This window comes from Arachis ipaensis, chromosome B01 (genome assembly GCF_000816755.2).
Source record: "Arachis ipaensis cultivar K30076 chromosome B01, Araip1.1, whole genome shotgun sequence".
Classification (NCBI taxonomy): domain Eukaryota; kingdom Viridiplantae; phylum Streptophyta; class Magnoliopsida; order Fabales; family Fabaceae; genus Arachis; species Arachis ipaensis.
Genome location: NC_029785.2, coordinates 17,116,981 through 17,128,992, shown reverse-complemented (window position 1 = coordinate 17,128,992; position 12,012 = coordinate 17,116,981). Strand labels below are relative to the sequence as shown.

Sequence of the window (12,012 nt, the reverse complement as noted above, 5' to 3'; positions counted from 1 at the left end):
TCTTAAAAAATTTTTTTTTTTTTTTTGCATTTTATTTTATTTTTTATGTGACAGGATGTTCTAGTAATAAAGGCTCAGAAGAAATCACCACTTGTATTGAGGATGTCAGTGTTGGTATTCTCAATGGTGTGTGGGGTTTTTATTTGCTGTGTTTGTTTGAAGCAGATAAGGACTCAAGCAAGGACTAAACTTTTGGAGTTACAAACCATTCAGAACCCTTCTTCCCAGAGTGTACTGAAGATAACAGATACACACCTTCACTACCCTAACCCTGTCTCTTTTAATAGGTACTCCTTGTGTGCACAATATTTGTCACTTTTTTTTTCTATGTGGAGTTTGTTATTGAAATATCAATTATACATTTAAATTAATAATCATGTTAGTGCAAAATGAAAATGATTTTGTATTTCCAATATAGGATGCTACTTTTACATAAGAGTACTGTTATAAGTTTGGTTTTTAGATTTCTTAATATGTTTTCATCTGGCCAAAGTGACAAATGATTTGGTATTAATTTGGCCCTGCAATATAAGTTGTTTAGGATATCTTAATGTATTTTTTCATTTATATCACTATTCATTAACTATAGTACATTGTACACCTAATATATGCACTAAGCTTTTAATTTAAGGTGAGATGATGTGAGGTTAACTTCAAATACTCTTGAAGTTGATCAGGTTCTTAATGTGTGTTTTTGTCAAAATTCACAATGTGGTTCTTGAAATTATTCTCCCTGATTCTGGTTGGTCCTTCCTTGATGGATGTTACCAATGGACAATGGTGATGATGTGTCATTGTAGGGTAGGACCAAAGTGGTGTCTGTTGACACATCAGTACATCAAGTAATGTCCGTGGACCAAGGAACCAAAGTAAACCACAAAACTTAACTTTAGGGACCAAATTGCTGCTTTTGAAATCTAGATTACCAATTTGAATTTTTGCCACAATATCTGAAACTAGAAAGAATTCTTACTCTTCGGCTTTTATTTGAAATGTTGTTAATTGTGTTGTTCATTGCTAGGAATGAGTGTGCTCGAAACCCTGTGCATTTCTTTGCCATATTGTCAAACCAAAGGTCAGGGAGTGGGTGGTTTGAGACCCTTTTGAATAGCCACATAAATGTGAGCTCAAATGGGGAGATATTTTCTGTAAGAGAGAGAAGAATGAATGCTTCCACAATTGTGAAGACTTTGGATAAAGTTTATAGTTTGGACTGGGTCAGTAGTGCTTCAAAGAATGAGTGCTCTGCTGCAGTTGGCTTAAAGTGGATGCTTAATCAGGTAAAAGTTCTTATTTTTTCTTAAACTCACATGTTATTTGTTACTGATTTATTGAGAACATTAGAAGTATGAGCCTGTTTAGATTCTGTCTTCCTGTTTTGATTTTCGCGTTTCTGTATAAATGGTTACTTTCTTGGTGTATAAATATAGATGATTATAGACACATGACATACTAAGTTTTAAATATATCAAATTAGTGCATAGCTATTTACTATGAATCTACGTTTCCAATTCAGACATTAACCACATGATAAATTGAACAGGAACATGTTTGTTCTTAAGTATTATTAACATTTTAGTATACTTGCCTTGTTATAAGGCTTAAGCTGCAAATGTAGTTTGATCTCCTTACCCTCTCCTTATATTTCTAATGTGGAGGATTTCACTTAGCCCAAGTCGATGACTTCAACAACAAGTTTTCTCACTCAACTCTGTAAAATTGTTCTTATTTTTCTGATTACCTGTTGTGATCAATGATTAGAGAAGGCTGCCTTGTTCCTCTACAATATATTCTGACCAGTGAGATCTGCAAAGAAGTATTGTGTGGTAGAAAAAAGTTCTAGTTAAAAAGGGGACGAGAAGCGTAACAAGATAATGCTAGTGGTGTACTGTGTATAATCTTGGCAATCTTCTTAAAGTGCCACTAGAACCATGGATCTCAATTATCGGACTTTCGTTGTTCTAGTATTTCATTTATTCGGGTCAAATTTTTCATATTCCTTTGTCGCACTTTCTAAGTTGATGCAGTTATGTTCTCTGTGATTTGGCATTGAATGATTACGCCTTTATTTTGCCGAAGGAGAGAAATTCATTTGTCGATTCAATATTGGCATAAGTTTAAATCAGTAAAAGCATGAAGAACGTAAGGGGCTTAATTGGATTAATTTGAAAATTAACGGAGTGACATTGTAGCAAGTGAAAATGCAAGGAAAATCATAGTTTAAGTAGAAGATAAGTAACTAGAAGTGATCAACTATTATTTATCCACGAAGATGTTTATCCTCCATCAGATCATGCGACGAAAATTGTTAATCATCACAGTCCCTAATATTTGGTATTACATTACATTCATAATTCATTATTCCTTCAACAGCAAGAGGCACATGACAAATGAAGGCATGCTTTGTTCACAAGTTTTTGTTGTTTGTTTCCCCGTGGGACGAGTATCTGCAGGCTGCAGCTGACTTATATATCATCTAGTAATACAAAAATCACAATATCAGTTTTCATGCAGGGGCTGATGGAGCACCCCAAGGAAATAGCAGACTACTTCAACCATAGAAGTGTTTCTGTAATATTTCTTTTGCGGAGAAACTTGTTACGCAGATTGGTATCAACGCTGGCCAATTCCTACGATCGTTATGCCAAGTTATTGAATGGGACTCATAAGTCTCACGTTCATTCCACAGAAGAGGTCTCTCTCTCTCTCTCTCTCTCTCTCTCCATTTGTATTGAATTGTGCATTATTTAGGTTCGGGTTGGTTCATGTCCATGGACACAAAATACATGAACAGAGAGAGACATGGTGGGACTGAGACACATTGTCTAGGAAGGACACTGGTGTCTCTGGCATAGTAGTCTACTCCGTGGCATCCTCTATTCCAAACAGACCCTTAATTTCTCATATACAATAAAATGAAACTCATTTGGTGTCTTTTATTTAGGCTGATACTCTATTACAGTACAAGCCTGCCATAAATTCTACATCATTGCTGACCAACTTGAAAGATATGGAGACAAGAGTTGCAAAGGCGTTAGAATACTTCAGCACTACTCGGCATATGATCCTGTACTATGAGGATCTTATACGAAATCCTACTGTAAGTACCACATCATAAATTCCTGTCTTCTACTTTAATATATTACCATTTGGAAGGATAATATAATCACCATTTTTCTCTTAGTATATTCTATTGATTCACTGTAAGTAGAGTTTTGGTTTGCTGCATAGTTGTCTGATAATAGGATAATAAAGTGTTTTGCCATTCCTGTTTCTGGCAGGAGCTAAAACGTGTGCTAGACTTTTTAGGATTGCCGCAGATGGAGTTAACGAGCCGGCAGGTTAAGATCCATAGAGGACCGTTATCCGACCACATTAAAAACTGGGAAGATGTTAACAAGACGTTGCAAGGAACCGCATATGAGAGTTTTCTCCAAGCTGACTATTAATTCATGTAACCTCTTCTAACTCTTTTGGAAAGGTGTAAATATCAAGGACACTGATTTCGTCCCGCCAAAGAGTTCGGAAGTTTCGCCGTTGGTAAGAATGCTGCCGCCATGTTGTGTTGCTTCTTTCTTTGACTGCCTCTATCAATTATCTGTTGATGAGTTGCATGTCTTTTGTTATTCTCGTTTGTCTTTTGGATTGGTTATTTATATTTTGTTCATTCTTGTATGACCTTTGTAAATGCCAAAATAATTTCTCAGTAAATTTCGTTCAATTATTGTTTGTTAGTTTTTTTTCTTAGTATTTAGAATTTATGATTGAGTTCTATATTGAGTTTACCAAAAATATCCGTTTAAAGATTCAAAAATATCTTCGAAACATTTAAATGACAAAAATAATGGATTTTTTATTTAAATAAACTAAAAAAATGTTTTATCTTCCTGTTTTGATTTTAGCGTCTGTATAAATGGTTACTTTCCTGGTGTATAAATATAGATGATTATAGACACATGACATACTAAGTTTTAAATATATCAAATTAGTGCATAGCTATTTACTATGAATCTACGTTTCCAATTCAGACATTAACCACATGATAAATTGAACAGGAACATGTTTGTTCTTAAGTATTATTAACATTTTAGTATACTTGCCTTGTTATAAGGCTTAAGCTGCAAATGTAGTTTGATCTCCTTACCCTCTCCTTATATTTCTAATGTGGAGGATTTCACTTAGCCCAAGTCGATGACTTCAACAACAAGTTTTCTCACTCAACTCTGTAAAATTGTTCTTATTTTTCTGATTACCTGTTGTGATCAATGATTAGAGAAGGCTGCCTTGTTCCTCTACAATATATTCTGACCAGTGAGATCTGCAAAGAAGTATTGTGTGGTAGAAAAAAGTTCTAGTTAAAAAGGGGACGAGAAGCGTAACAAGATAATGCTAGTGGTGTACTGTGTATAATCTTGGCAATCTTCTTAAAGTGCCACTAGAACCATGGATCTCAATTATCGGACTTTCGTTGTTCTAGTATTTCATTTATTCGGGTCAAATTTTTCATATTCCTTTGTCGCACTTTCTAAGTTGATGCAGTTATGTTCTCTGTGATTTGGCATTGAATGATTACGCCTTTATTTTGCCGAAGGAGAGAAATTCATTTGTCGATTCAATATTGGCATAAGTTTAAATCAGTAAAAGCATGAAGAACGTAAGGGGCTTAATTGGATTAATTTGAAAATTAACGGAGTGACATTGTAGCAAGTGAAAATGCAAGGAAAATCATAGTTTAAGTAGAAGATAAGTAACTAGAAGTGATCAACTATTATTTATCCACGAAGATGTTTATCCTCCATCAGATCATGCGACGAAAATTGTTAATCATCACAGTCCCTAATATTTGGTATTACATTACATTCATAATTCATTATTCCTTCAACAGCAAGAGGCACATGACAAATGAAGGCATGCTTTGTTCACAAGTTTTTGTTGTTTGTTTCCCCGTGGGACGAGTATCTGCAGGCTGCAGCTGACTTATATATCATCTAGTAATACAAAAATCACAATATCAGTTTTCATGCAGGGGCTGATGGAGCACCCCAAGGAAATAGCAGACTACTTCAACCATAGAAGTGTTTCTGTAATATTTCTTTTGCGGAGAAACTTGTTACGCAGATTGGTATCAACGCTGGCCAATTCCTACGATCGTTATGCCAAGTTATTGAATGGGACTCATAAGTCTCACGTTCATTCCACAGAAGAGGTCTCTCTCTCTCTCTCTCTCTCTCTCTCCATTTGTATTGAATTGTGCATTATTTAGGTTCGGGTTGGTTCATGTCCATGGACACAAAATACATGAACAGAGAGAGACATGGTGGGACTGAGACACATTGTCTAGGAAGGACACTGGTGTCTCTGGCATAGTAGTCTACTCCGTGGCATCCTCTATTCCAAACAGACCCTTAATTTCTCATATACAATAAAATGAAACTCATTTGGTGTCTTTTATTTAGGCTGATACTCTATTACAGTACAAGCCTGCCATAAATTCTACATCATTGCTGACCAACTTGAAAGATATGGAGACAAGAGTTGCAAAGGCGTTAGAATACTTCAGCACTACTCGGCATATGATCCTGTACTATGAGGATCTTATACGAAATCCTACTGTAAGTACCACATCATAAATTCCTGTCTTCTACTTTAATATATTACCATTTGGAAGGATAATATAATCACCATTTTTCTCTTAGTATATTCTATTGATTCACTGTAAGTAGAGTTTTGGTTTGCTGCATAGTTGTCTGATAATAGGATAATAAAGTGTTTTGCCATTCCTGTTTCTGGCAGGAGCTAAAACGTGTGCTAGACTTTTTAGGATTGCCGCAGATGGAGTTAACGAGCCGGCAGGTTAAGATCCATAGAGGACCGTTATCCGACCACATTAAAAACTGGGAAGATGTTAACAAGACGTTGCAAGGAACCGCATATGAGAGTTTTCTCCAAGCTGACTATTAATTCATGTAACCTCTTCTAACTCTTTTGGAAAGGTGTAAATATCAAGGACACTGATTTCGTCCCGCCAAAGAGTTCGGAAGTTTCGCCGTTGGTAAGAATGCTGCCGCCATGTTGTGTTGCTTCTTTCTTTGACTGCCTCTATCAATTATCTGTTGATGAGTTGCATGTCTTTTGTTATTCTCGTTTGTCTTTTGGATTGGTTATTTATATTTTGTTCATTCTTGTATGACCTTTGTAAATGCCAAAATAATTTCTCAGTAAATTTCGTTCAATTATTGTTTGTTAGTTTTTTTTCTTAGTATTTAGAATTTATGATTGAGTTCTATATTGAGTTTACCAAAAATATCCGTTTAAAGATTCAAAAATATCTTCGAAACATTTAAATGACAAAAATAATGGATTTTTTATTTAAATAAACTAAAAAAATGTTTTATTTATTGAAATAAATAATTTTAAATAAATAATGGATTTTAAAAATTATTCACCCTATTTTTAACCTTTCTACCACTTTCTCTTCTCTTCTATCTCTTTCTGACCATATTATTGAGTAAGACAAAGATGGAGCGTAGATGCACATGATCTGAACGCAACATGGCACTATGCTGGGACAGTCGACTTCGCAATTAGTTTTGTTATCTTCACATTATATTATCCCATATATGTATAGTAATGGTTAGGATATTTACCAAAAACTATAATACAATTTGTATCGTTAGCAACAGATCACCGATAGGGTATAATTTTAGGAATGTGGTTGTTATTTTTTTGTAATTAAGGTTTTAACTACATAATTATATTTAGATATTAAATACTTGGGTTTGATCCTAATTTATAGGCTACACATTTTTTAATTTACTAATTTATATTAAAAGTTATTTTTTTAGGTTAAGTGAACAATTATATAATTTTGTATTTACTTAAATTAAATTATTAAGTAAAAGTTTAATAATTAAATTATTAATTACTTTATTGAATGTTTTTGTTTTAAGTATCATAGTGAGGAAGTGTTTATTAATTAACTAAGTAAATATTAACGTGAAAAGTTTTATTAACATAAATTCAATTAGTACATTTGTGTAAATTTCTGTTAAATAAATATATATAATAGTTAACTCAGTTTATTATGTCGATGCACGTATATAAATTTTTTCTAATTGTAATTATTTATTTTTTTTGTCAGAGACCTCGCTTACTCCTGTCTTGGCAAGTGAATATTGAGGCCTCCAAGGAAGTGGCATCTACCCTTGCCAAGTCCCTCAATGTTGCTTATCTCCTTGGCAACAAGAACTTGCTCATGGCTCTTAGGCCCAGTTTGGATAAATAATTTAAATAAGTTTTTTCGGAAGAAGAGTTTAAAATATAAGAATTTTATTTAATTATAGAAGAACTTATTTTAAAGTTGTAGCATTTGAATAAATAACTCAAAAAATACAATTTTTTTACACAAGAAAATAGATATTAAAATATCGATGATAACAAATACTTTTCAATATTGAATGTTGATTTTACATAACCTAATCACTAAGATTACAATCGATTAAGCAATTGATTCTTTATTTGTTCTCTTATTAATTCCATTAGCACTTTCAGCATTCGGTTCTTACCAGTAATATCATTAGAAACTGGTTTTTTTACTTCACCTCACTCATAACGGTGTTCTTGTATGTGGTGAATAGTAACAAAATTCTAATTCATAATAATCTTAATGGCAATGCTAAAGAAATTATTGTATAGTTAGTGTTTGATGTTTTATTGTGTATGATATGGTAGGTGAAAATAAAAAATAAATATAAAATGTGTGTCCATGTATATTGTTACTTGATTATAATGGTTGCTGATTAATTATTTAATAGGAAGTTAAAAGTAGTACTCCCTTAGTACTCCTTTGCTTTAGTTAGGCAGTTTGTTGAGGTCTGTTATCGTTAGCTTTGTTGAGCTGTACAAAGTTAGTTAGAATAGTATAGCCATATATATAGTTGTCATTAGTATTGTAATTAGTGTGATTCTTTATTAATGTAAGTTTATCACTTACGTTCATCTCAGTTTCTCTGGTTGTGTGTTCTTCTCCACTCACACATCAAATTTTCACATGGTGCGGTGAGCGTGGATGGAGGAACATGGAGACTCTGATTGAAGAAAGAGCGACTTGTTCTCTTATTCGCGCATTATCGATCGCATTCAGAGAATAATGAAGAATCCAGCGTTAATGTTCACGCAGTGTTCATGAACCTTCCTTTTGCTCAATTTTCTCAATCTTCACATTTTTCCCCTTTTCTTTTCTTTGAAATTTTCTCATTTGTTTTCTTTCTTCTTCTCTCTTGAACTCATACCACAGAGTTTGATGAGAGCTTTGTTGTTTCACTGATTTTTCAATAGTGTGGAATAACGAGTTTCCGATCAACGAGGTTTAGAGAGAAAGATTGCGATTTCGACTCTCAAGTTTGAAATTTCTCAGATCTGAAGTCTATGGAGGCGAATTTAAGTATTCGATTAGGAGGAGCCACTCCTACCATGGACATACATCAATTTGCTGTGTTCTTCAATCAAGTAGCGCAGATTCAGAGTCACATCAACAAGCAAACCAATCCGAATCAAGATCTAGCAGGCCTTACTACATTCTTCCATTTGAAAATCCAGGTATACCTATCACCAATGTTACCCTTACTGGTGCAAATTACAGCGCGTGGAGCAAGGCCATGGTCATTGCTCTCACTTTGAAAAATAAATTGAAATTTGTTGACGACACCATATTAAAACCAGTAAAAACTGATCCGAATTTCAAGGCATGGCAGCGATGCAATACATATGTTGTAGCCTGGATAAATCTTTCCCTGATCCCAGACATCTATCAAAGCATTCTTTGGAATAACGTAGGTTACAAATTGTGGAATGATCTCAAGCACCGCTATTATCAAGGTGATCGTTTCAGAGTAGCTGAGTTGAATGAAGAGGTATATGCACTCAAGCAGGGTGATATGAATGTTACTGCTTACTTTGCCAAACTGAAGAACCTTTGGGAAGAAATTGATAATTTCAAATCTATTCCCGCGTGTGATTGTGTGAAATGTAATTGTGGACTAGGGACTGTTCGAATGCACAGAGAGGAAGATAGAGTAACGAAATTCCTTCGTGGCCTTGGTGAACAATACTCCACTGTTAAGTCACAAGTCATGTTGATGGATGAATTGCCTAGTGTGAATAAGATCTTGTCCATGATCACTCAGCAAGAAAGGCAACTCTTCAGCTTGGACAATGATTTAGAGGTCAAGATTTTGGCCAATGCTCCTTCTTCTTCGAGCATCACAGGTTCCTCACAGAGTGGAGGGAAAGGTCAGGGCAAAAAAGGGAAGACTCAGGCTGGAAAAGGACAAGGTGGCCGGAATAAACTGCAATGCACCCACTGTGGAAAATCTAGGCATACTGTGGACAATTGTTACAAAAAGCATGGTTATCCACCCAATTTCAAATTTCGTTTTTACAACAAGAGCCCTGTCCTCAATTGTATGGCAGCCATTGGCAACACTGAGGGTGATAATGATGATCTCAGTGATCACCAGATGGTTAGAAGTGAAACCACCATCAATGAATTCATTCCAGAACAACGAGAGGCACTTCTATTATTGCTCACCAGGCAAGATGCACACCATGCTCATAGCGTTAGCCAAGTTTCAACCAAAATCACTCATTCTCCTTATTAATGCTCTAAACATTTCCACCCAAAAACACAAGCCATGGGTCATAGACACTGGAGTCACGGATCACGTGTCTTATACCCTGGTAGATTTTCAAAATCACTTTAAAATAGATCACATTATTGTTAGATTACCCAATGGTGCCCTCACTACTAGCTGCATTATGGGAACCATTTTATTTTCTGACAGTCTATATCTCACCAATGCTTTGTTCATCTCCACCTTTAATTTCAAACTCATATCTGTTTCCAAATTAATTGCATCCTTGCATTGCAAAATGAGCATTACTGATAAGAATTGTGAGATACAAGATCTGCACACTTTGGGGATGATTGGTGCAGCTAGCAATGTTGATGGTTTGTATCTTCTAAATAAAGAAATTTAGGCTCTCCCCCACATCACAATGGTTTCTAGTAGCACTAATTTACAACACTTATGGCACAATAGATTAGGACATCCATCTCATGATAGGCTAGTTGCAATGCAAAAATATTTTGATTTCATTGATTGTAAAATAAGTCATGAGCTTTGTCACTCATGTAATCTTGGCAAGCAAAAAAGACTGCCTTTTATTGATAGCTCTACTGTTGCAGCAACTGTCCTTGAGCTAATACATGTTGATATTTGGGGACCTGTCTCAATTCCCACATTCCTTGGTAAACGTTACTTTTTAACAATTGTAGACGATCATTCCAGATTTACCTAGATTCTTTTCATGAAAACTAAAGAAGAAGCTTCTTAATTAGTTAGGAACTTTGTTGCTTTCGCAAAGACTCAATTTCATGCAGTAGTCAAAATAATAAGAACAGATAATGGTCCTGAATTCTTGATGCCTCATTTCTACGATTCAAATGGAATAATTCATCAGCGGACCTGTGTTGAAACACCACAGTAAAATGGCATTTTTGAGCACGGCGTCAACACATTCTTGCTGTGGCTCGAACTATCCTGTTTCATGCACATTTAACTAAAATGTTTTGGAACTATGGTGTTGGACATACATTATTTCTAATAAATCGTTTATCTACCCCTTTTTTGAAAAATCAATCGCCTTATCAAGTCTTCTATCAGAAATTACTTGACATTTTCAACATCAAAGTTTTTGGCTGTTTAGCATATGCTGCCAGCCATACCAGGAACAGAACCAAATTGGATCCGAGAGCAAGAAGGTGCTTGCATCTTAGATTCAGGGAGGGAACAAAGGGCTATTTACTTTTCGATTTACAAACCCGAGAAATTTTCTTATCTCGAGATGTTCAGTTTTATGAGGATTGCTTCTCCACTGTTAAGTCACAAGTCATGTTGATGGATGAATTGCCTAGTGTGAATAAGATCTTGTCCATGATCACTCAGCAAGAAAGGCAACTCTTCAGCTTGGACAATGATTTAGAGGTCAAGATTTTGGCCAATGCTCCTTCTTCTTCGAGCATCACAGGTTCCTCACAGAGTGGAGGGAAAGGTCAGGGCAAAAAAGGGAAGACTCAGGCTGGAAAAGGACAAGGTGGCCGGAATAAACTGCAATGCACCCACTGTGGAAAATCTAGGCATACTGTGGACAATTGTTACAAAAAGCATGGTTATCCACCCAATTTCAAATTTCGTTTTTACAACAAGAGCCCTGTCCTCAATTGTATGGCAGCCATTGGCAACACTGAGGGTGATAATGATGATCTCAGTGATCACCAGATGGTTAGAAGTGAAACCACCATCAATGAATTCATTCCAGAACAACGAGAGGCACTTCTATTATTGCTCACCAGGCAAGATGCACACCATGCTCATAGCGTTAGCCAAGTTTCAACCAAAATCACTCATTCTCCTTATTAATGCTCTAAACATTTCCACCCAAAAACACAAGCCATGGGTCATAGACACTGGAGTCACGGATCACGTGTCTTATACCCTGGTAGATTTTCAAAATCACTTTAAAATAGATCACATTATTGTTAGATTACCCAATGGTGCCCTCACTACTAGCTGCATTATGGGAACCATTTTATTTTCTGACAGTCTATATCTCACCAATGCTTTGTTCATCTCCACCTTTAATTTCAAACTCATATCTGTTTCCAGGTTAACCGCATCCTTGCATTGCAAAATGAGCTTTACTGATAAGAATTGTGAGATACAAGATCTGCACACTTTGGGGATGATTGGTGCAGCTAGCAATGTTGATGGTTTGTATCTTCTAAATAAAGAAATTTAGGCTCTCCCCCACATCACAATGGTTTCTAGTAGCACTAATTTACAACACTTATGGCACAATAGATTAGGACATCCATCTCATGATAGGCTAGTTGCAATGCAAAAATATTTTGATTTCATTGATTGTAAAATAAGTCATGAGCTTTGTCACTCA

The 12,012-nt window shown here is 35.3% G+C and overlaps 2 protein-coding genes across 2 annotated transcripts in view; both read left to right on the top strand.

Moving 5' to 3' along the window:
• LOC107616895 (nodulation protein H-like) overlaps window positions 1-3,721 on the top strand; it is a 4,246-nt gene extending 525 nt beyond the window's left edge. Inside the window, exons 2-6 of the mRNA XM_016318785.2 lie at window positions 55-287; window positions 1,022-1,280; window positions 2,515-2,694; window positions 2,945-3,100; window positions 3,282-3,721. Coding sequence (XP_016174271.1) covers window positions 55-287; window positions 1,022-1,280; window positions 2,515-2,694; window positions 2,945-3,100; window positions 3,282-3,449 — 996 coding nt within the window. The 3' untranslated portion in view covers window positions 3,450-3,721. The remainder of the gene's footprint in view (window positions 1-54; window positions 288-1,021; window positions 1,281-2,514; window positions 2,695-2,944; window positions 3,101-3,281) is intronic.
• LOC107616879 lies at window positions 3,958-6,233 on the top strand. Its single transcript, XM_016318772.2, has 3 exons — window positions 3,958-5,206; window positions 5,457-5,612; window positions 5,794-6,233. Exons 1-3 carry the CDS (start codon window positions 5,021-5,023, stop codon window positions 5,959-5,961), a joined length of 510 nt encoding a protein of 169 aa, XP_016174258.1. The 5' UTR covers window positions 3,958-5,020; the 3' UTR covers window positions 5,962-6,233.